This window comes from Paramacrobiotus metropolitanus, unplaced genomic scaffold (genome assembly GCF_019649055.1).
Source record: "Paramacrobiotus metropolitanus isolate TYO unplaced genomic scaffold, Prichtersi_v1.0 Parri_scaffold0000115, whole genome shotgun sequence".
NCBI lineage: Eukaryota > Metazoa > Tardigrada > Eutardigrada > Parachela > Macrobiotidae > Paramacrobiotus > Paramacrobiotus metropolitanus.
This window is the reverse complement of record NW_026570335.1, coordinates 552,850-578,518: the sequence shown is the minus strand read 5'-3', so window position 1 is coordinate 578,518 and position 25,669 is coordinate 552,850. Positions and strand designations below refer to the sequence as shown.

At 42.1% G+C, this 25,669-nt stretch overlaps 1 protein-coding gene across 1 annotated transcript; it reads right to left on the bottom strand.

Annotated features, from left to right (window-relative positions):
* Positions 1 to 1,040: 1,040 nt before the first annotated feature.
* On the bottom strand, positions 1,041 to 23,918 carry LOC129598124 (papilin-like). Its single transcript, XM_055495874.1, is given in 31 exon segments — positions 1,041 to 1,565; positions 2,224 to 2,496; positions 2,872 to 3,033; positions 3,392 to 3,505; positions 3,819 to 4,094; positions 4,154 to 4,231; positions 4,494 to 4,640; positions 4,986 to 5,171; positions 5,567 to 5,731; positions 6,104 to 6,376; positions 7,036 to 7,440; positions 7,693 to 7,751; positions 8,059 to 8,182; positions 8,273 to 8,501; positions 9,089 to 9,210; positions 10,255 to 10,834; positions 11,365 to 11,642; positions 13,585 to 13,726; positions 13,990 to 14,181; positions 14,716 to 14,886; positions 15,163 to 15,348; positions 16,479 to 16,562; positions 16,564 to 16,687; positions 17,269 to 17,528; positions 18,267 to 18,523; positions 18,593 to 18,719; positions 21,408 to 21,538; positions 21,761 to 21,921; positions 22,377 to 22,537; positions 22,626 to 22,692; positions 23,619 to 23,918. Coding segments are annotated over 31 exon segments (5,739 nt in total). The 5' UTR covers positions 23,630 to 23,918; the 3' UTR covers positions 1,041 to 1,371.
* Positions 23,919 to 25,669: the final 1,751 nt, after the last annotated feature.

Here is a 25,669-nt window from a genome sequence, read left to right as displayed (position 1 = left end):
GTTTTAAAGGCGTGGATAGCCAATACTTAATATATCCGATAGTGATGTATCGTGCCGGCTTTCCTGTAACAGTTTTATTTCGATTTAGCGGGCGCTGCAGTAGTTGAAACTCCCTACCCATCCCATTCCAGCCAATTTGTTATTTCTCCCTGTGAAAAATTTTAAAGTACATAATAGCTAAACCGTAAACAAGAAAATTAATGCTGATATGAATGTGCTCCCAAATCAGCCGATACCAAATTTGAAAATGTACGATTTGGCAACAGCGTCAATGCCACCGCAACTGGAAGATCGCAGGCCTAATTTATTAGCACGTCTTCTCGTACGAACGGAAGAACAACCCGCAAAATTTCGTTAGTACGGAAAAAGTCTGCAAGAGTACTGCTTCAATGCACGGTAAAACAATAGTATTCCGAACTCGTTAGTACTCTGTACGTAGTGCTATGAAATTATTTTAATATGCTGTTTGGCTACGCCCTTTGAGCCTTTGCAGATAAAACTGTTTTTCAAGCAAACCAGGATAACACTCTAGCTACTCAAAAAATTTTTTTTGAATTTGTCCCCGGAACATGTGCCCCGGTTAGTTCTGCATGCAGCTTCTTAAAGCATGGTTGTGTTTCTCTAACGATTACCTTCGTCGTCTCTCTGGAAACTTTCACAATAAAGGAAGAAATACATTAGCAACAGCCATTAGATCTTACTATGGCAAGATCATTACTCTGCATCAAAGAATAATTTCTCTTATTATGCTTTGTTCACACGAAAACCACTGAAAGCAGTTATAAACCTGTGCTTCGCTTCCGACGAAAAGTCTGCCTGCTGTTGTTACCCGTTATGCTAGCAAAATTAGAAATACCTTTAATTTTGATAAAAGGGAATTTCCGTCGCGTATTTATTTCATTTTTTTTTAAATGGCTCTAATTACTTTATTTCCAACAACGCGATAACAATATCAAGAATCAGTTTCGGTTGAAGAAATCAACATTCTCAACCGTACCAGTAACAGAAGCGGCATTACCCCTTTGAATTGCTAATGAAATATTCTGCCTTAAAATTAAAAACTCATGGCTTCTTATCTCGCCGGTTTGTGACTCGATCCTCTTGATTCATTGATTCATTGGTTATTTCATTGATTTATTTATCGATAAAACACTCGGATAAAAACCTACAAACGCAGCACACCAAGCAGAACGATAAAAAGCAAATACAAATGCAGGGAGAAATGCGGGAAAATGTTGTGGAGAAAAGAAACAAAAAACATCGATCAATGCGGAAGTCTCCACGTAAATGCCATGCGGGGGATGGTCAATAAATAGTCAAGAACACCGTCTGTCGCTAAACATGCTGGCAACCATTTCTTTAAGTTGTTCTTCAGAGGAAATGCGCCGGTCGCAGCGAACGCTTCCGTCTGCGCCGGTAGCCGTTGGGTCGGATCTGGCCGGATTCCGTGCAGGATTTGCAGCAGAATTTGGCGTAATACTCGTTGTTGCACAACTCCGCCACCACGATCAGTTTGCAGTTGGCGTAGTACTCGTTGTCCGTGCACTCCTGCGTCAGCGGAGCGCCTGCGCCAGAAGAAAACGATTTTTAATTGGTAAAAACTCCGTGAAAAGCAGACCTTTTAATTTTAAAACTATTCAATGCATATTATACTTTGCACTGGTTTTAGGTTTCTAATACAACTTTATCCACAGCAGCATTAAAAAATGGTACAGAATTTCTGTAGCGACATAAGACCGTTAATTAATAATTTACATAATTGTGATCATATTAATCACGGATCCACACTTACTGTCCAACGCTTAGAAACCGTTTCACTACGTTTACGCGCTGCATACTGCGATAAATACCGCATAAGCAGAGCACAGTCAACGTTCACGGTGCAAATCGTAGTTAAATTAGGATCTGCTATACGGTCTATACCAAATAACGGCAGAATCAGGGCTCATAAAACTACACAAATATTAAAATCTGAAGAATATAATCTGTGTTAAGAAACCAGTTAAGAACATAATCTATGATAGTGAAAATAGAATTAATAATAATCACTGATCAGAGGGAACGGACATAATTACTTAAATAAAAAACACCAAAAAGAAAGTCATATAAAAATATAAAAAAGTCCTACAATACGGTAAATATTGTACAACTGAATAAAAATATTGTGAGTGGCAAGCGGTACGGAAAAAACTGTCTTTAGTGAGGAATTCTCTCGGTTTTTACCTGTTATGAAGACGCGGAGGGAATCTGAGCTGCTGCTCTGCTCGTTGCTGGCCTGGCACTGGTACACGCCGGCGTCTGAGGCACGGGCGCGTTTAATGAGGAGCGTCCCGTTGGTGAAGACCTGCGAGCGGTCGCCGTCGGAGATGATCTCGTGCGCGTTCAGGTACCACCGGACGCGCGGCTGCGGATAGCCGCTAGCCCGGCACTCCAGTCGCAGCTGCGAGCCGGAGGCGAAGTTAGACGACGAGGCGATGATCTGCGCTTTGATCTCCTCTGCAAGAGGAAGATACAACCAATCAACCAAAAATCACACTGATAATTAAAAACATTACCAAGAAATACCCGCACCAATAATCACAAAATAAATTTAAAATTGCGCTTAATAGTAAAAATGACCTCACGTCAAACAGTACAATATATCAATAAATTAAACTGAAAATAAATATAAATAAATTAAATTATAAACATCAATAAACAAACTAAAAATTATAAAAAAATTATTAAAATAGTTATTTTTAATTTTATAAATAGCTTATAGCTGCAGACATCTAACTCGCATATCTGCACTGAATGCGCGCGGTACGCGCAGAAATAATCAATATTTTGATCTTTTTTTTATCCTAACGACACGACAATCCGAGTGCTTACCGTGCACCCTGAGGACGACGTTCTTGATGGCCGGCGCGTGCACCCCGTTGTCGGCCGTGCAGATGTACACGCTCTGGTCGTCGTACTGGACGTTCTCGATCACCAACGAATCGTCGCCCATCTGACGGAATTTAGGCGAATCCCGTCCCACCGGTTCTCCACCTGTAGCGAACAGTTATTATAGTCCTACATTGATTTTATTCGTATAAATGTTTAGCGAAAAAATTGTCGTAAAAATGCCGGCGTAAGTCAGATTACTCTCTACAGTTAATTAATGCGAACTTAATTCGATGAAAATACGAGTAAATGTACAATCGAGAGAAAGAAGAAACGAGAGAGTAAAGAAATCAATTGTCTTGCCAGGCTAGACTTAAATTCAGCCCACAGTACTCTTTCTGAATTTAATTATGAATTTTAATTTATTTTTACTCACAATTCATTGTTGCATTTTTTATGCCGTTTATAGAAGATCATTGGGTTTCTTTATGACCGTTTAAAATCGCTGTCATCGCGACATTACCTTTGCTCCAGCTGATGCGGGGCTGCGGGACGCCGTGGGCGGAGCATTTGAGGATGGCGCGATCGCCGACGCGGGTGCTGACCATCGTGTCCGACCCGTCGATCTTCAGCACAGCTACAAAACACAACCAGTTTATTATTATTAAATATTTAGCATCCAATCAAACTACAAACAAATAACGGCGTATTTATTCACATTTTTAAACCTGCAAAAATAAAACAATAATGCTTTGTGATTTAAATTAATCCATACGTTTCTGCAGGTGCTAGCCACTTTTCAATCTGCCTATTTTAATTAAAATTTCTTTATTAAAAAACATGTTTATCAAAAAAATATTTTACTTCTCCAACCTTTTAAAATCACCAATTAATATTGCACAGACTCGAAGTGTCAAAAAAAGATTTTGAAAAGCCCCTGCACTATGTACATTCGACATGCAAGCGTATAAGATGCTGCGCGCTGGGTCCGAGGCCGTTGTTGGCGAAGCAGATGTAGTCGCCGGAGTCGTCCAGTCGCACCTCCTCAATATGCAGATCGGAGCCGCGCTGCTGGAAGTGATGATCGTCCAGCCGCAAAGTGGCGTTGTTGTGCTGCCACGTGACCTGCGGCTCGGGATTGCCGCGCGCGTGACAAGGCAGGTCCAACGGTTGACCGGGTTCGGCGCGCAGCTCATGCGGACCCGCGGAAATGAAAGCTGGATACGCTGCAACCAACACAAACGTTGGGAAAAATAAAAGGATATGATAGGGAAAAATGACGCACGTCCACCCTCCACGGGGGGTTCCGGCTCGTAAGGCGGCGGAGTGGGTTCTGGATAGGGATAGACGGGTGGTTGTTCTCCTAAAAACCAACCAGATTTTGAATTATGTTGTTTAAAATGAGTCCTCAGAGGTAATTTTGTGAAAAATGATCGACCATTAACGGTGGCAAATTTTTGTACAAATTTTGTAGTACAAACTTGTACCAAATCAATAATATATCGTCATTATTTGGAATAATTAATACGTTTGTTAGCTCCCTAACGGCCTTGAAGTATCCACCTTATTTGATTAATTTTTAGTAATTTTTCAATTTCGGGGCTGTCTGCCGGAAAATCTCTTACCGAGTTCGACAGGCGTCATGCATGTCGTACCACAGCCGTTATTACAGCACTTCTGTTGTCCATGACACTCGTTATCCGTTCCGCATGCCCGATCGCACGAACCTGGCGGGATATCCTCCAGGGACGGACAGGTGCCGGCTTTCTCCACTACAAACAAGACAACCAACTACTTATTAAATAACCCATCAAAAATTTCTATAAATCTGGAAATAATCCTGTTCACAAATATATGTCACGCAGATATCAACGAAATAGTTTTCCCATATAAATTTCACTCAACTACATCACAAGTGTTTCGCATTGTAACATTTTCTTCTCAAATACTACATAAATATTTGGCGAATAAATTTTACTTAAATATTAGACAAATAAAAATTTTACTCAGATATTATGCAAATATATAAATGAATGTGCTAATTAATTCAGAAAATACACTTAAGAAAAATTTACTCGTGCGAAAAACTTCGCAGACGAATCTGACGGCGTACTTACATCGTGATGTGCAGGTGCCGACGAATTCCCCATTAGGCAGGGTCTGGACAGTGCAGGCGGCATACGCTGGGCACTGCATGTCGCGACAGGGCTCCACGCAGCGACAAGTGGGGCAGGAGCTGGGGTCGTTCTCGTAGCCGTACGGGCACTGGATGTCGCACGTCCGCGCCGGACATCCCACACCGACTACAACCGAGACGATTACAGATTGTCATTACTACAGACTACAGCGAAATGACCTCCATGCATCAAGCGACCAAGCCGGAAATATATTATCCCACTTTATTCCCAGTTTCAGCACAGACTACATTACTGAAGCACTCCGCACGTTCTGATGGGCATCGTAGTGCAATGGCAACGCACGTGACCCAGCTCACTACTGACTGGCAGCGCTTTTGTAGACTATTTCGGCTTTACACAGATAAGGTGCATATTAAGTACTAAAAAAATATAGTTTTTACTCATAAAGAATTTTGTGACTATTCATAGTTTTAGCGTTGTACTATTTTTCGAAGCAAGAACGCACCCTTCAGCATTTTCTACGCAAAGCTCTAGCTTCTTTCAAATAAATCAACACTTACATTGTGCACAGAAGCCTTCGCACTGTTCCAGTGTGTGGAAATGATTCTGGTTACCGCCGCATCCCGTGTAAGTAAACGACAAGCATTTGCCTTGAGAAATATCGTAGTAATAACGCGCCTGCCGCTCATCGCACGCTCCCGCATCCACCGGCATACTGCAGATGGCTGTTCAACACACAAAAACAAGAACACACAATTACCATGCGGACAAATAATACTGTCACTGAAAATTATACTAGCAATACCGACAGTACTAAAAGCAACTTTTGCCGGTTCTGCCCAACTGCACGGGAGAAGTTTTATGGGATGATGTAGTACAGTGGCAATAAATGGTTACGGTGAAAGTGAAACTACAGAAGCTAAAGGTTGAAATATTAAATGTTACGGCAATTAATAAAACCAAAGTTTTTTTGGTATTTCAGAATATAAAATCAACAGAAAGAATCGGGGAAAAATTTTACCTTATATCTTGGTAAGTACTGTGGAAGAAAGCAACGCATTCATACTTAAAACAACAGGAATATTCCCGGTTCTTACCGAGATAGGGATTCTGGCCGGGCGCCGTGGGGTATGTCTGCGCGGGATATTCCGGCGGAATAGTGTGGACGTTCTCGTCGACGGGTGGCGGAGTGGGCGGAGAAATGACGTGGGCACAACTCTGCTGGCACTCTTCCGCCGACGGGAAGCGGTTGGCGTTGCCCTGGCAGCCGCCGTACTGGAAGGGCAGACAGGCGCGCTCGTACTTGTCGAAGTAATACACGTTCAGCAGCCCGCGACACGGACCCACCACCTTCGGCAGCTCGCATTTATCTGTTGAAACAATAAGAAAACTGCCAATGCAGTTCATGGAGCATTTTCTTTTGCCACTGATATTCAAAATATTGCTCATATTTCGGCTAATATATAACAATGTTCTCTGTTCTGTGGTTTCGCAGCGACGCAAACAGCTGTTCATTCGTTAGCGCGCGTTACTGTTACATGGAGCTGTGTACACTGCATGGATCATTGTAGTATGATGGCACTGTGATATGGCCGATCGCAAAATTTCCCATTAGTTACAATCCATTTAAAACTGAAGTAGCGTCTACGCTCTTGAGACTATATTTTTCAGAGACTATACGCATTCCACTATATTTTTCAGTAAATAAATCTTAAAAATGCAGTAAAATAAACGACCGAAATAATAATTATAGCATAGTATAAAATTATATAAAGCAAACCATATCAAAAAAATATTAAACTCCGTGTGATTTATCATAAGTCGTTCAAGATACTGCTGGAAGGCACTCTGCACCGCTGCAATATCACAGAACGGAGAATATTATAAATTCAATTTTAATTTTGACTTTGCACGATTTAATTTCTTAACTTTGAACAACAATGTTAATACAGTAAAAACTGATAATTACTATTTACTAGTCGCAGGATAATTAATACTTTGCTGTATTTTTCGTAAAAAGTCGCCTTACCTTGAGCGTTGCCGCAGTCGTTGAGGCAGTGCAGTTGCGTCTCGAAGTTGTTGTTATTGCCGCCGCATCCGGAGAACAAGAAGCGCTTGCAGACGCCGTCGGTGCTGTCGTAGTGCCAGCGCGGCAGACTGCGCTCGCACGTGCCGCGGTCGCTGGGCAGGAAGCAGTGCTGGACGGCGGGATTGACGGTGGGCGGGGCCTCGGTGGGGTACTCGCCCTCGGGCGGGGAGGGCAGGTAGCGCAGACAGACCTGCTGGCACTCCTCCAGCCGCTCGAAGCGGTTCTCGTTGCCCTGGCAGCCCGTGTAGATGAACTGTTCGCAGCGCTGCGAGTTGCGGTCGAAGTAGTAGCGGGGGTAGTACTCCTTGCAGTCGCCCTCCGCCTTCTCCAACGTGCAGATGTCCGCTGCAAAGCGACACTGGCTAACCACACCGCAATACCAGGAGTATTTATTTTTATTTACAGTTATTAACACTTATTTCTTATTATTCACAATTATTTGCAATTGTCACTTCAAACAGCTACCATATGTAGACTAAAAAGCAGTCATAAATAGTAGAGTAGTGATACATATAATAATAGTTTTGAGATTAAAAACAATAAACTAAAAATTGTCCAAGACATTTACAATAACATTGTAATAATCGAAATATTTACCTGGTCGCGGGGTTTCGCCGGCACCACACTTTTTAAGACACTGGTCGTCCGAAACGAATCTAGAAAAACAACGGTAATGCAGCCATACTTGGGGTAACAGTATTTAGAAAATCGAGTTAATTAATCGATTTAATCCAAAATCTTCGAGTTCCATAACTTTAAAATAGCAGAATCACATCAAAATAATCAATATAACTATCGGAAATTTTGTAAATAAAATTGGGAATATAAAAGGCGGTAAATTTGATATAACAAAATTGCAATACAACTGCAATCCTTAAGGGGAGAAAAAATCCAATTTTATTTTCAGTAGGGAATATAACCCGTGCCTAAAGGAACGTAACCGTGCGTGCCAAAATCGCTCACCTGTTGCCATTACCGCCACTTCCGCTGTAGAAGAACTGATTGCATCGACCGCTGGCCTTATCGAAGTACCATCGCACAATCTGTCCGGGGCCTTTGCCTTGCCGCATCGGCTGCTGGCACACATCTACACACGGCAAACAATATGCACTGGTTGCAGTTTCATTGCATTAAGCAGGTTTCCCGGCAATCAGCGGGAACGATCGCGTTCAGTTACCGGGAATGGCCGTCTCGACGCAGCGTTCGTTGCAGTCCTCGCGGCTCTCGAAGCGGTTCTCGTTGCCCAGACAGCCACCGTAGTGGAAGGGCAGGCATTCGCGGACGTACTTGTCGTAGTACCACATCCGCAGATTCTGGTCGCAGGGCCCGTGCACCTTCGGCAGGTTGCACACCGCCGCCCCGGCGGGACGGATGCACTCCGCCTGGCATTCCGGCTCCGAATCGAACTGAACAAAACATTAGGATTATTAATTTTTTTTAAACAAAAAAGTTTTTAATTAAAACATTCCAGAAAATAAAATTAATTTTGTTATATGTATTTCCAGAAAATAAGTAATTTCTTTTCTGGAGACTTATTTGGGTTCTTCGGATCTGTTGGACATTCTTGTTGAGCGAACGCCAAAAGCGGGCTATTCTTGAACAGAACCAAAATCTTAATTCCACATTTGAAAAATTCGTAAAGAAAACTTGATCGTTTTAACCACTGAATCCCATTCGAAGCTGCTGCATATGTTGGCTGAGACATCCATTACACTACGTTTAATCGCTAATTCTGCATATACAGCCGCGATAAAAAAGTCGATGCAATTTCAATAAGCGCTTACATGAAAATCAAGAACAAGACTAAAAACCCGCTTTTTAAAATACAGATAATTACTACTTACACTTTGAAATTTTAAATCATTAAATCAAAAGAAAAGTTTAAGTTTTAAACGTTAAATTAAATTTTTTTACTTAAATTCAAAAGCAGAAAAATTCAAAGAAACGCGGCGCTTAAACAACGTTCACAGCAAGTTTTTTTGTTGCGGCTTACGCGGTTGTCGTTGCCTTCGCATCCGCCGTACCAGAAGCGCGTACAGTCACCATATTCGAAGTCATAATGCCATTTGATGCTGTAATTGCGGCACGAGCCTTGTTCCGAGTAGATTTCACAGTCTGCGGTAATCCAACAAAACACAGCAGAATTAACAAATATTCACACTTTCAAGCATTTACCGGTAAGCTTCATCGCAACGATGTTCTGAGTCAATTTTCTTAAACGATTTTCAGATTATGCATTGCGTTTTTGGTTGGCAGAAGATTGTTCCTTTCGGAGTGAACGCATTTTTCGATTACAAAGCTGCTGATACAAACAACTAAGTCAGAGTTCTCATTTAATATTAGTGAATAAAATTGTAGTAGTGTGGCGCCGTACAAAACGGTAACTGTAGAATCGCAAACGTATTGCTAAAAGATCGGAAACAAAAATGATTATCAAATTTTTAACCGTACATTCAAACCCGAAATGCATGTTTCTATTAACTTTCCATTTACAGAATTACTTCAATTTATTCCTGAAAGACTGTCTGTTCGGCATTACTGATAAATTAAACTGATAAATTCCCAAATTTACTGATCAGAACTCTGTTCAGTGAATTTAGGAAAAAAAACCAACATAATTTTTCTTGATAAAAACCATTACTGTCCGCAATTTTTCAATCTGTTTTTCCCAACAAAATCATAATAATAAAAAAACTCGACAAGAATCGTAGTAATTGGTATACTCCGGTTTTCCTCATACTTCGATCACCTGGTGTTAAAATATTAGTAAATAAAATGACCAGAAATGAATAGTTTCTTAGAAAAACGTTGTTCGCGAATGTCGAAACATAAACTCTGAAACATTTCCATAAAAAAAAGGAAGAGCAGGAATTAGACCGGGTGCACTGCAAAAGAACCGCTCTTCCACGTTTACAAATTTCAGAAATTTCAAACTCCAACAATTTCAAATACGTTGCGATGATCAGAAGTAAATTTACCAGTGAGAACAAATTAAAAAGCACGTTGTGCGATCAGCAGCTATTCAGGTACCGCGCCACATGGGGGTGGTGTAGGTGACCGATGACCAAAATAAGAAACCGTACACTTAATGTGACCGAAATATGAGAAAATCGACGTACAGTTATTTACTTAAATCGGATAAGTCAGCGCGGCACGTACTCTGTTTGGGCTGTTTGGTGTGCGGGCACTCCTCATAACCGGGACCCTGCGCGAAGGTCACCCCGTCGGGACAGCAGCCGTGATAGCTGTTGGCGCAGTCACTCTCTGGACAGCCTTCGCGTTCCGCGCCCAGCGCCATCGTCTGCCCGTCCGCGCAACACCCGAACTCCGTCTGCGCACACTCTCCCTGCACAACGGCCGGTTCGCTCTTCTGCTTGCATCCGGCATGGTCCGGGCCGCGGGCTGGCACTTTCCCATCCGGACAACACCCAAACTCGGATCCCTCACATTCAGCCGCCGAGCCCTCCACGGCGTCCTCGCAGCCCTCCTGGTTCGCTCCACTGGCCGCTGTGGTGTTGTCCGAACAACAGCCGAACTGGGAGGTGGCGCAGTCGGTGTCTGTGGCGTTCAATCCGTCCGCGCCGGCCCCGTCGGCGGTGTCGTTGGTGCGCAGCATCGGTTGGGAACGGAGTTTGGTTTTGCGGCCGGTGGGCGCCATGGCCAGGTCTTCGCCCAGCGTCAGGGTGTCGTTGTCCGCCGGGGTACTCTCCGTCGTCACCATGTCGGTTTCGTCGAGGTCCTGCATCAAAAATGCCGATGCTCCCAATTTTTTCGATGGAGGACACACAAATTTAATCATAAACAGAAATAATGCTCCGTTATATTATTTAAACGTTCTCATGTTTTTATCGCTGTAGTTTGACAAAGCAGTTCCATAGTATGGTTGCAGTTCACAGCACAAGCGACGTAAGCGTAACTATTATTTTGAATTAGGTGCATTCAAAAAATTCAGGTAAAAAGATTGCGTAAGGTACAGTACGTCAAAGCAGTCAGTTCCCAAGCCTATCAGATACTGTATACGCCCCGTCAATCAACGGATGTCGTGGTACAGCGGCAAAAAATTCTCCAGCCTGCTGCGGAAATTTGAAGCCGTATATTATAAAATGGCCAGTTAATTACAACGTAAATAAATAAAACTTTTTGTCCCCTCCCAGGCTCCCACCGTTTTGAATGCAGTATAAAGATTCCAGATAATTATAACAATAATTTTTAAAATATAAATAAGTTACTCTAATTATTCTAATTATAATTTTAAATTATAAGCCATACCAAGCTATCGGTGGTATCGGTGCCGTTCGTGTCCGTCCCGTTGAGGTCCAGCGTCCCGTTGTTGTCCATGGGGAACATGGGGACGGATTTCAAGCGGCGTTGTCGCGGCTTACTTCCGGTGGAGTCCGCGCCGTCCGCCGTGGCGTTGCAGCCGGCCCCGTAGGGACCCTCGGCCACGGTGGAATTGTCCGGACAACACCCGAACTCTGTCTCCGCACATGCCACCCCGGCGTCCTTCTGGGCCGCCCCCGCGCCGGTCGTCGAACCGAGGAATCCCTCTGTAATCATAAATAATTAAAGATATATCACTTAAAAAAAGTGACAACCATTAACACGGAAAAAAGTACAAGAGCAGTGACACTACTTTATAAATAAGAATTTACCACAATGACTAGTCACTGTTAAAATTAATCAGCGAAGAATATCTACGGTCACTGTTAGCATTTGGGTAAATACAGTAAAGTAATTGCAATTTATCATGCGAAAAGGTTAGTTAAGTAAAAATGGTTATTATTACGGATGACAATCCATTACAATTTTTAATAAGATTTAGGAAAAATTATCATAAAAACATTACATGTGGTTTGTAAAGAAATTAATGATTTACGACGATAATTGTCAGACGTAAGACGACGTACACTCCTTGAAAAATATGAAATGCCGTAGATTAGGGAATAAATTCAACTCAAGCCCAATCATATGAATTTGTTTCTACAGCCTGGCCACGCCAAGTTCGGACAGTTGCATAAATTAAATTCAAAAATACCTTTCTTCGTCATTTGGTTTCTCTTTTTAACACTTTTCTAGTGTAACTTTTTATTGCGGATTTAATGATACCAAAACTGGAATCTTCTGACATATCGCTAAGCAGGTGGGCGGTGATGAAGTGGGCGGGGCAGTGGTCGTTTTTAGGGTGCTTATAACTGCCCCTCTAGAAACTTCACGAAACGGAATTTTTCAGTGAATTTTTTTAAAAACTGTATAACTGCTCAAAAGGTGTTCTTTACGGTTCAGCAACTCAGCCCTGCGCGATCAGCCCTTGAGGTGACCCCAACTTAATTTCGTCTCCCATAGACTTGTGTGTTATAACACACCTGCCGAAGAACGCGGTTGCCTAGCGCACAAATGTGAAAGATTTGAATCTGACCATTTCCGTGGATGAAACAAGGGTCCAGCAACAAAATTATAATGAATTGACAGCCATCTATCATACAGGAAGGAAGCTACAAGTGCCGGACAACGGGAAGAAAAATCTAATAAAGCGCTAAATAAAAAATGTTATAACTGATATCATAATTCGTTGGTAAGAAACGCATCGGGTTTTTTGTGCGAATGAAAAACTTAGATTAGAGGAATAGTCATCTGTAAACAAGATTTCATCAAGATTAGACATCTCCGACCGCTCACGGCTGTACGGCGAGCGCCCGAAAAAGGTCATCCCACATTTTTTAGATGCCCGCAGGAAGGCTGCAAAGGTCATGTAGTCTTGGTAAAAATCGGGCTGTGCTAGACGCCGTCTGGAAGAGAATTGGTTAGCCAACACCATGAAATTAATTAGGCTGGACTAGGAAAGGTGTGGAATTTTTAAACGATTTGTGAAATGGGAGCTGCATCCTAGAATAGATGGGTCGAGTCGCATTTTGAAGCTGGTCCGTTCCAGTTTCGATCTCACTGTAATTCTGGACATGCTTTCAGCATAAAACCTTTACATGCAAAAGTTGCTGGACACATACGATGCTCATACAAAAATGTAATACGGTTTTACTTCTAGACGGGTGACTTGTGGTAATTTTCGGGGAAAAGTGTCCGAACTTGGCGTGGCCAGGCTGTATAAAATCATAACAAGAGAGCAAGAGAGTGCAGTTTTCAAGTTTTAAAACGCAAACAATATTTTTAACTGAAAACATTTTTTGATAATAATTTCAAATAAAATATTTTCAATCTTAAAACTACATATAATAATAATTCTGAAAGTAAATCATTTTCTCCAATTCCAGCGTTTTTACATCCTGGTTGCTGTACAGATACCTAAATACTGTACGTGTATCATAAATTGTTTTACCATTTACTGCGCCATACAGGACAAATATTTCAAAATAATCAACAATGAAATTAATTATGGTCATGACAATGTCAGAACTAAATCACGAAACTGCTTTGTACAACAAATTCACATATTCATGTAATAAAAAAATGCACCACTGTTTTGCGCACGCTAACCTTTATCACAGGGCTCCGTGTTGCAATCCTCGGAGTCTGTCGGCTTCTCTTCTTTATCGCAGCTGGACGAGTCCACCACGCTGTCGTTCTTCAGGCAGATAATGTACCTCCGCTTCGATCCGCCGCCGCATTTTTGCGTACACTAAAAATAGTAAAGAAACTGAAAAATTATGAAAATATATAACAAAGCAAATATAAATATATGTAACAACAAAAAAAAGATAACAAAACACAAAAACACAAAAAAATAAAAAGTATTTTTAAAAACAGAAAATAAAACAGAAATAAAACACCGGAAAAGTATACTACAATAGAAAAATTACAAGAAAAGACACATCAATAAAAACTACAAAACCGCTGCAAAATAATTAGTAGATTAGGATAGGGTAAATCCGCAGTACGCACCGGCATCCAGGGCCCGCTGAACCACTGGCCGTCGCAGGTGAAGTTCTCCTTGCAGTTCTGCTTCTCCTCCAGCTTCTTCCCGGCATCGCACAGATCCGTCGCCACGCGGACCACCTGCGAGGCGTTACGGTTGTCGACAGTCCCGCAGAAGACTTCGCGCGTCTGCACACCTTCACCGCAACTCGCCGAACACTATCAAAGCACAGCAAAACTTATTTTATCCTACTGAATCTGACCGGTTCTCAGTAAACAAAAAATAAGCGAAAATTTTGGTAACAAAAACGCACCTATTTTGTAGCTGAAAGTTGTAGTTCCCATTATAAAAAACCAGTAAATTCAAATAATTACTGCAACATATCGTAAGTTCTGTGGGACTGTGTTGGTATATTCCGAACCGTAATATAAATCCCCAAAAGCCAGTGCACTACAAAATCTCCGCATGATAAACAAAAGTTAACCTCCACTCATTAACTTACGTTGTATCGTAATCATCGATAATAAGCCCTTACTAATTCAAAAAAACCAAAATTCCGAAAGTATTCACTGCAAATGTATAATAATCAAAACGCCAAAGGTCTATCGAAAAAAATAATCGGTTAAACTTTAAAACGACAATTAAAACTGACGCAACATAAGCACATTACCAGGAAAAGCACAAACTGGAGAAACTGGAAAGCGTACAATTATTCGTTAAAATTAAAAATAAAACCGGCAATTCACACGTACTTTGCTCCATTCGGTGGAGAACCACATGGCATCGCAGGGCGGCGCATTGGCGCAGGCATCCGACAGTTCCGGTTTCTTGGCCGACGCGCACATGGACGACGGGTAGACGGTGCCGTTCTCGGAGGTGCACACGGCACGACGGGTCCGGCTGCGCTGACCGCATGTATTACACTGTGGAAATAATGAAATACGATTATTAAAAATAAAAACCCAAAAAAATAAAACATAAAAATCCCAAAAATATGTTGAAAACTTAACAAATAAGAAAAACAAAAAAATAAAAAATAGTTTTAAAAATTAAACATATAAATGAAAGACAAATAATAAAAATAATGTCCAAGAAAATTAATAAAAATTCCGAAAAATGCTTAAAAATAAAGAAATAATAATAATAATAATAAAAATTCAATAAAAACTCGAAACAAATGCTTAAAATTCCCAAGGTACCCCGGTCCAGTCGGAAACGGCCCATTCCAGGCCTTCGCACGGCGCCAACAAGCACTCCTGGGTTTTGGTTGGTTTCTTCAGAACGTTGCAGGCCGCATCGGAGAGATGCTCGGTCTTATCTTTGGGATTGCGGGATTTGCACTCGACGGTGCGGATCTGGAAGCCCGGTCCGCAGATGGCCGAGCACTGCAACGAGCAACCAGATCATCCCATCACAAGCACACAGTGACATATATTAATTTTCATTCTTATTTCCGTTGGATCTGTGCCTTATAGCACTGCCACAATAACCCGGAATATATTACATCTAGACCCTTTTTTCCGCATCCTATTTAAGGGAAGTGGCCCGGTACATGGTGCCAAATTCGTGTACGTGCACGAAAACTTTCACTTTCGCGCACTCCCAAACACATTTTTCTTTCGGTTTATGACATTCTGTAGCCACAAGATTTGTATACACTGGCGTGAAAACCGTTTGTGCGCGCAACATCCGGTTCGGGAGTTACGGCTGTTAGAAAATTCCAAAAAGTTTAAATGCATTCAGGTGTACCAAAAGTCTCGTTATGGACCGATCTTCCTCAAATTTTGCACGTAAATGCACATAACCACGAAGAACGTTTTTACACCGATCCACTGTACTCGCATGTTTTTCAAATTTTAAAATGAATTTCAAAAATTTTAAAATTCATTTTAAAATTTGAAAAAAATCATGGAAGTCTGGATCGGTGTAAAAACGATCTTCATGGATGCATTTACCTGCAAAATTTGATGGAGATCAGTCCATAACGAGACTTTTTTACCAATGCATTAAATTTTGGAACTCTGACAACCATAACTCCCGAACCGGATGTTGCGCGCTAAACGCAGTCCATCAAATCTCTTCTCATTACAAATGTCATAAACCGAAAGAAAATGTGTTTGAGAATGCAAGTGAAAGTTTTTCGTCATGTACTGAATTATTTTCCTGTAAACCTAACTATAAAAAAGAAACTGAGGTTACCAAATATCCGCATAAAATGTGATTTTTGGTTTCATGAAAATTTTTATTGTTAAGTAACTGTCAAAAACAGGCTTATTCTTTTAAAAAAACGATAAAAACATTAATTCCAGATTTGATATGAATTCCAAAACCAGGCCAATTCGACGTAATGAATATTTAACAAATGATTTAAGAATCGCCTTTGAGAAATTTCGTATTCTTTAGCGCATTCCATTACACTACGTTCAGTCAAGAACAAGCAAAACTCAATCCGATTTCCCTTGAAAACTGGCAATAGACGCAAGATTATAAAGGCAAATTCCCGAGAAGCGCTTACCGGTGACCACTCGCCGACCATCCAGTCGGGACACTTGAACTGGTTGCAATTCCTGGCCACTTCCGGTTTGGAATGGCCAGCCTTGCTTGCACTGGGCATCGGGCACCACGGTGGTGTAGTCGCCGACGACCTGCACGCAGACGACGCTGCGGTACTGCGTGCCGCCGCCGCACGAAGCGCTGCACGCCTCCCACTCGCCCACCTTCCAACTGCAAACGCCACTTATAAGTACACTAATGGTCCAACCAAGAGCCAATCAAACTTTATCCTCTTTTTTTTCCAGTTTTTTAAACAATATTCTTGCCGTAGTTTATTTTTGTTTCGAAAATGTCCTATAGGTTAGTTTTACTTTATTTTTCAATATCCTGATAATATATTACGCTCCAAATCGCTTCTTCAAATTCCGAATCCAGTCAATTTAAAAAACAATTGCACAAGTTAAGCACTGAAAGCGGGTGATTGTAGCAAAGTGAAAAGCCATGTTAGACGAAGAAGTTGTGATAGTCTACATCAAATCTGGTCATCAAAATGTGCATTAAACTGCACACAACACTTCCGCCGCGCTTTTAGGTTAAAATTATTACATAAAAATATTTCAAAACTTAGAGGAATCACGCATCAATCGTGCTTAATTCCGCGAAACTTAAATGGAATAAATTCAAAAATCGGCCTTTTCTATACAGAATGTACAAAAATGGGGATTTCGCAAAAAAAGGACGCAAATAAAAATTCCAGAAAAAAATCAGGAAAAAAATTAGACAGTCAAAATTATTATCGTGCATGCTCTTACAATGCGGGACAGGGATCGACATTGCACTGCCGACTGGCCTGAGGCTTGACTAGCGCATCGCATAATTCATCGTCCACCGGTTCGTAGTCGCTGGTGCGGACGCACACCACCGGCCGACTCTGTCGTCCGCCGCCGCAACTGGAGCTACAGGGTCCGTAGGAGCGCGCCAACCAAGCGAAGCTCAGCGGGCGCACGTCCTTGGCGCTATTGGGCGCGTAGAATTCGTATAAAACACCCGGGTTGGCTTCCTGATGCAACATCTACAAAAAAACCCACGAAAATATTGCTTTCCGGTCTCTTTTGCGACTTTACTGGAAGGCTTACGAAATTCCCTTTTTCACCCGTTTTTTGCATAATTTACTGTGATTTTCACCGGAAAACTGTACTGAAATGTGCAAAAGTTTTACAAACATTTTCCGGATAAAATCACACAAAATACGCAGATCGTCATAGCTCATACATCGTACGTATCCGAAATAATCGAGCTAACTTCGCATGCTTCCTTATACGCGAAACTGAAAAAAATTTACCGACACATGCAATTTAACTTACAATTAGGTTTTGAAATTTGACATGTTTTTAAAGCGCCTGATCTTCCAATACAATCGAAAGCCGGTACACTACGTTTCATCTATGGTTATACAAACTATAGTAATACCGGATGGAAATCATGTAAAACAGTAAAAGTAAAACTCAAACCAGTAAGTATCGTTCTGTACCAACGAAAATCGTAGCAGATGTTAACAACGAAATATTTTACGATAACATATTTTAATATTAAATTAAAATATTTATTTCTGTCAATTTATTTCTATCTGGGGTTATTTTGCATTTCGCTCATCACTCCGATAAAACAAGTAAGAAAAAACTGCGAAATGTTCAAAATGCACCGTTCGTGGGACTAACATTACCCGCTACAACAACAATAAATTAACGTTTTAGCGAACAGCTACACTGCATTGTTATATTAACTATGCTTCCCGAAATCGCCCGCCTACCGCAATGGCCACCGGCTCGGTGGTGGGTCCGCGCGCCGTGAGCAGTTCGGCCGGGGGGTACATGGGGCTCTCGCGGTAATAGGTGAAGAGGGTACCCGCGATGCGCATCTGGCGTTTGCCGCTCTCCACCTTGAAGTCCCCGTTGAAGATGTACTCGCCGCTGACGTTGCGCATGGCCAGGTAGTTCTCCGAGGGACGGCGCTCGCGGATCTGGATGTTGGTCGACCCGCTGGGGATGATCAGGAATTCCGCGTACGCTACAGATACATGATCATGAAATCAGAATCACGAGAATTCTCTGGCAAAGATCAGTAAAGAGAGCGTACAGGATTCGGGTACGTCGCTGTCGTCGTACAGGCCCTCCACGAACTTGCAGGAGGATGCATCGCCGCCGCACATACGACATTTGTCCTCTTGCAACAGGGATCCCAGACGCTTATCACAGCCAACAGACTACAAAATTCAAGAGTGGGTTAATCACTAATCAGTTCATATTAATAGAAAATCAAAGAAAGACTCGCAATGATCTGCTGGAATAATGCCAGTCATGTTTCGACATGAATCAACCGAACCGCAAGCAGACGCAGTCAAACTCACAATCGCTAAAAACCAGCAGCATTTTTTGCAGCAACAAATTTTCACGACTTAAAAACACCTTTTTTGCGAATAATTATTTCTAAAAGTCATTATGCCAACGATCAGTTTACGTTTTTACGATAGAAAACCGAAAACAGCAGCAAAGGTTCGAAACACTAAACTGTCTACAGTAAACAGCCAAATAAATCGAAAATTTCGAAAAGGTTCGAAGCACTGAAAGACAGCTGTGAACAGACAAACTACCGCTCACGGCGGTTAAACATTGCGACAGGCCCAAATGCATAGCTGTGCGTACGGCGGTTTCCTGCATTAACGCGCCATAATATCTGGATTCTGGAGTATTATAAGGAAGTAAGGCCTCGTCCCGAATCTGTAGCGAATCTCGTTACGGTACAGGACACCACCGTCCCAGAATAGGAGATGCGCGATACGGTATGTCGGTTTTCGCTTCGCGTACCTCGTTACCCGTGAAAAAATTCGGGACGGGGGTATGCTCCGTATCCTAATGCGTCCCGTATACACAACTCTCTGATACAGTACCCTGCGAACCGTATCTCAAAACCCGTACTAACCCCGCGTCTCATATCAGCCAAAATTTTACGCGCTTTTATATCCTGAAATACAAAGAAAAACGATAGGTACGCGAAGCCACCTCCAGAGGTGGCTTTCCCTGGTATCTTTTTGCAGATGAGTGAGAATTTTTGAATATTGAGTGACGATATCTTTCTCGAGAGTTATGCTTATTATTATGTCTAATGAAAACGAACGATGCTTTCGCTCCACATCGTTTTTCTGTTCATTTTAAAATCTCAGTTAAATGCCCATACGAAATGTGATCTTCTTAAAATTAAAACAATAAAAATTCCACTTATTCCAGCTCTTCAATCTTATTAGATAATAACATCATGCAGAATTATTAGCTTCAAAGAAGGAGAGTGGAGAAAACAATTTTCATGCCGAGTGTACTATCGAACACAAAACTGAATTTCCATTCATTACCACATAATAGTGAATAGGAGAAAAAAGCGAGACTCGGAAAAGAAGATTTGATTTTGCGAATTGTTATCCGTATGTTTTGTACAGAGGGTTATTCAGCCAAGTGTGGTCACTTTTTGGAAAATTTCTGCTTAGCCGTTGCAGGCTCATTTTACTTTTTTAAAAATTGTATCAGATAGCCACAACATTTAATCATATTCTGAATTCAACCGAGCCAAGATTTCGCTATCCTGCAGCCCAGAAAAATTAAGTTTATCCCCCATGTTGGCAACAGTTGACCAGTTCAGCTATAGGAAATGGATTCCTTTACTCAAAATTAATTTAAAATTTGGGTTTTCGCCATAATCCATTGAAAACCTGTCAGGGTTTCGAACAATCCTTTTCAGATGGAATTGCTAGTTTTTTCGATCAGGAAGCAACATCCTTGTTTTTCTCAGCAGTGCTCCGGGAGCACATTTCTGGTTCTGGATGACTTCTTCCTCTCTGCCAGGCTTAATCCGCGGAGCGTCTTTTTCGACCAATGAACATTGTAAATGGTGAAGAAAGACCTGCGTTACAACTTTAGTTTGTGGAGGAACGAAAGGATAGCTATAGCTCCGTGAGTAAGAATTCGCACAATGAGCATGGCTCCTGCGAGTGTCTTCTGTTTTCGCGTTTTTTCCAACCGTCCTACCGCAAGAACGCGCAAGAATATGGAATCGTTTTTGTTATGAAAAATATTCGGATCGTCGTTTTTACAATTAAAACCATCCAGATTTGAAAAGCAGACGATCCTTTTAAGGCCAGATCATCGAAAGCCAAATTTTGCCTGGTCAAAGGTTTAGAGTCGGAGTCTTTAGGTCAGTAGCTAATATTGCGGGCTGTTTAAGCTCGATTGTCACAAAAATTTGCAAAAAGCATCAAAACAAATTTGTCATAATAGAACAATTATTAGAATCTGACTCTGCGCTACGGCTGAATTATAGGAATTTTTTTAATGCGCTGACCACACTTGGCTGAATAACCCTCTGTAAGTTAGCCATGCGCGAATGGTGCAGCTGATCTGTCTCATCAGTGCATCACTAACTGCGGAGTACGGAGTCTACGGACTATGATGGCAAACAAAAATGTTCAATCCAGGAAACAAACATTTCACAATTCAGACTTGGAACTAATTAGAACGATGGCATAAACAATCAACCCAAGAATCGAAATTCCTCAAACAAACTTCGAATTTTTCACCGAGAACACACATGAAAACTGGTAAGCAGTCCGATATGCGATCGGAGCGATGGGACGCAAATAAGGCGATACGGGGCCAAAGCTGAAGATTCGATACAGGAAACCGATAGCGAGTTCCGTTTCGATATGCGCAGCCTGTACTGTACCTTGGTGGCGCGCACCAAAAGGTGTCCCATTTCTGTACTGCAGCGAAGCTAGCTACGGTGCTGTATCTTAACGCGATGCGCTACAGATTGGGGACGAGGCCTAAGTACGTAAATAATTCCATCGAGGTGTAGTACAAGTAGTCTCCCACCACGAAGATTGAGAAATCATGAATGAACTTACGACACATTTCCCGCGCACACAGACGGCCGTGTTGTCGTCATGGCAGGCGGTGCCGTCGATGACTTGCGGAGCAAAGCTCACGTAGAAGCTTCCGTTCTCAGGCCGGCATAACAGCTCGCATTTGTTGCTACCTAGATCAGGGAATTACTGTGTACACAGTGTAAAAGCACCCAATTGAAGACACCGGCCAATCAGCGATGATCAGCTGCGATAGCCGCTCTGTTTACGCTCTCCTTGCACACAATGGCATAGCTGCCGGGAAAATCTAGCCATCTTCTGATAAAAGTGCCAGAGATGCGTAACATTCCATTCTGCTCATTCAGAAATAAATATCAAGCAGAAAAGCGGCCAACCTTTCTTGTAAGGAATCCATTTGTACTTCTGGCCTTGATACGGGGTGTCGTCGAATTTCGAGCACTGCTCCGTACGGAAGTCCGGGGTATTTTCCGGGCAGGCTTCCGTATTGCACATGAAATACCGCTTGCGCGGCCCGACACACTCGTTATTCGCCGCACTAGCAAGAATAAAAATAGCAGCTTATTAATTTTACAGTATTTTACAAATACCGCAGAAATACTTCGTGCAGATCATAAGTAGAGAAAGAGCGAAGTACAATCACTTGCCGGAAAAAAACCAGCACCGGTATCGGCTTATGCACAAACTGATTTTATCAACCACTCATTAAATTTAAAAAAACTGACAAAAAATAATTAATTTATTTCTTCGCTAAATCAGTATGAAAGTTTAATGCACTGTCGAAAAAACAGTCCCCGCTTTGATTCTTTAAGCACGAAAATTTAACTGAGATATTTACGTAATAAATTTACGTTATACGAAAAATTAACACAACGTATGGCGATTGCAAGAAAAAATTTTATTGTAGTAGATAAGGAGACTAGCACACTGAAAGATCATTGAAGCTAATAGCCTACCAAATTAGCTGTTAATTACTGATCATGCTCAAATTACCCCTTCTTATTCCGGCAGGTGCGCTGTTCATACGCTATTCCACCATCACACAGTTTGGAGCACTGACTGCGTGTGCCCCACTCACTCCACGGTCCACTCTCGATGCCCACCGGGTCCAAATAAAAAGCACTTGGCTCATCTGTTTTCTTTAGGCGAATACTCTGTGTATTGCGCCAGAAAGAACACAATCCGTTATTTTGATTTAATTAACCGTAGAATTCCAGAGAGAACAAATCAGGCTGTGCTTACACATAATACTGCGGCGCTGTGCAGGATAAGAAATATACAGCATGACGGAAGGAGACGTAAGCAAAACCTGGAAATGTTTTTTAGCAAACATCAGGCAGCATATTTTGATAACGGACAATATAGTGCTTCTTCCAGAAAAAAAACTAGTGATCCGATATCGATATCGTGTTTATACAGTATAACCAGCGACCCGAAAAGTAGGCCAAATTGACTGGAATTACCTACAGTAAGTACTAAGTGCAAAATGTAGTTCGGTTGCCGACAAAGGAAAACCCGCGCTTTTTGCTCGGCACCTCGATCGACAGCGATAAGTCATTAGTTTAGCGCGATAAATGTCTGTAAACTCGAGTTTGCCGACATGCTGCTACTATGTGACTGTTTTATTTCAAAAGTACGGTGTAATAAATTTCAAATAAAAAAACAAAATCGATGCCGATTTCGATCTTTTTCGAAGTCGTACGTAGTTGACCTATGCAGTATTTAACCGCAATGTCAAAAAAAGGCTGTTAATCAGGAAAAATTCATTATTTCTCAAACAATTCTGCGATAAAATGATCATCCGGTATTAAAATTTATTGCAGATAAATTAATGTACCTCGATTGTCCCGCATTACAGACACTGTTAGTACAAGCAGAACTTTGCAAATCACCACCCGCTACCCAATTTCGCCGCATTAACTGGTCGGCAATAAAAATAATTTTCTGCAGCTGCACAGGTAAAAGATCCGCGATAAGAAAGTCTGTTCCACTACTAAGAAAAATGTTGTTCTAATAAATATGTTTGTAATCAATATCTGCCTTTTCTCTTGATCAGCTTAGAAAAGTTCACAAGCTCTCCAGAGGCTGCTAATGCAGCTAGCGAATTTTTCGTATATATTGTAATATACAGTAATATTGCAGCAAAGTGCATCTAATTATATCCAGTGCGGAAACACTGAAATATGTTAAATTTTCAACCATTGAACGATGATATTCCTGACAATAAAAGCTTACCTTAGCTGCATGATTAAAAAACAAAGGAGGCTAATAATCCGTTAAATCCAGCCAGACCGGCTCCGTTGCCGCGGCGCTCCGCCCAACGGCAATCACACAACTGAGGCCAAAAAAAATAAATCAGTTCAATCCGATCCACCACCTCGTCTAACCATTGGCCATAGCGCAGGTAGTTTTTTTCTATTTCGGATACAGTAATTGATAAATGCGCTAAATAACACTAGCTCGCCTGGTCCATTATCGGCAAATTAACAGACACCACGCCACAGCTGCTGCGAGAAGCGCGCTCGATAGAGCAGAGAGGGAGAACCGGCCAGTGAGCTGGCATGACAGCCTGGTGGCATTTCTAGCGGGACTTTGCTCCGTCTGGTTGCCCATTGGTTGATAGGAGCAGATAGCTGCAGCTGAACGGATTGTGCTACACTCCGTCGACGGTAACTACACACCGGGTTGTGCCTACGATTTCACACAAGAAACTGGCTCTTATCTGACCGCGTAATTTTTCTTCCATCCTTCTTGTCACCGGCATGTTGATGCGGAGCGACAACGGATGGGTGCAGCTTGTGCTAGTTTTTTCCATGACTGGGCTTTTAAAAAAAATTACGAATTTTTAGCCATTTTTATGCAAGGGTACCCGGTGTTGCGCTGGCACCTGGTATTTTCTATTATGATGATACGTTATGCTTAATACTGCGAATTTCAAATAACCAGGATTTTTTATCTGCAGTATTGCGATAGTAACTGATTGACAGCTCTTGGTGATCTACTATTAAATACTGGAATTTTTTTTTGAGTTTGTGGCATGCGTTTCATTTGCTTGCTCAAAGGTCAATATTTAAACAATTACAGATAGACGCATCTTTACTTTTTCTGTTCTGAAAATTTATCATGCTTCAGGAGAAAACTGTAATCGATGTTTTTCATTAATGTATTAGTATGAATGCGTAGCGGCCATCTGTCATGCACGGTAGTCAGTCAAACTTTATCACCGGCAAGCGTGAAAAATAGTCGCGGCTTACCTAACAGCGATGGCAAGAGGCAGATTAGGCGGTTAGCTAGGCTACTGGTTACCGGTGCCACCGTGGGAACGGAAATGCTGTCTGATTTCACAGCCCTTATCGCCCGGGCTCATCGTCCACTTCGGCATTCCACTTGGCGTGGCCGCACCTTCTCCGCGGTGACAGCGGTAGTGCAGATACATATTTTAAGTACAATACTGCAACGAGCGGAGCGCTTGTGTACACTGCATCGGCTGAACACAGTTTTCCCCAAAGAGGAAGTTCTCCCGTTTACATACGTTGTGCGTCATGCGTACAGCTTCGTATTATGGAAATGTGCAGTGCACCGCACCGTACCGGCACACCGTTACATGGCGAGGTAGTACGAAGGTCGCCCGCTGTTGCCGGTCTGAAGGGTTCGTAAGCTTAACTGAAACCAGTATCATAGTGAAAAGATAAAAATTTAATAATATATACTGCAGTATTAATCCGTATTATTCGGCGTACGAGACTACAAGCGCGACAGTTTGTACGTACGAGAACACAAGCGTTTTATAACAAGCGCGTCGGTTTGTGCGCCGAATACAGTCACACTGGTGGGAGGCAAAAATTACCGAATGGGCTGCATGTACTGTATGCAGCATTTGATACTTCCACTTTATGAGATTTGACGATTAAGTACACAAAACCGCCGTGTGTAGAGTTATGACAGTGTATCCGTCGCGCTGCCGCCGCGGGTGGTAGATCAGATGTGGAGAGCGGTCACTGAGCAACCTCTCCAGCCTTGCCTCGGACCACCCCCCGACCCTTGGCCGTTACGTAATATTTGAACGGCGCCTTATGTCCGAACACTCCAGTAACCGGCAACGGATAATTTTGTGCATTACCGAAGGTGGTGGGTCCGTACCGGGGTATTTCGGCAAGTACAGTACGAACGCGCCTGTCTGCTTTTCCGGTACGGCGGCTGCCAGGACAACGCCAACCGCTTCCCGTCGGCGGAAGAGTGCCTACTCAGCTGTGCCCACGCAATTTCCCCGCCTACTGAGCAGTACT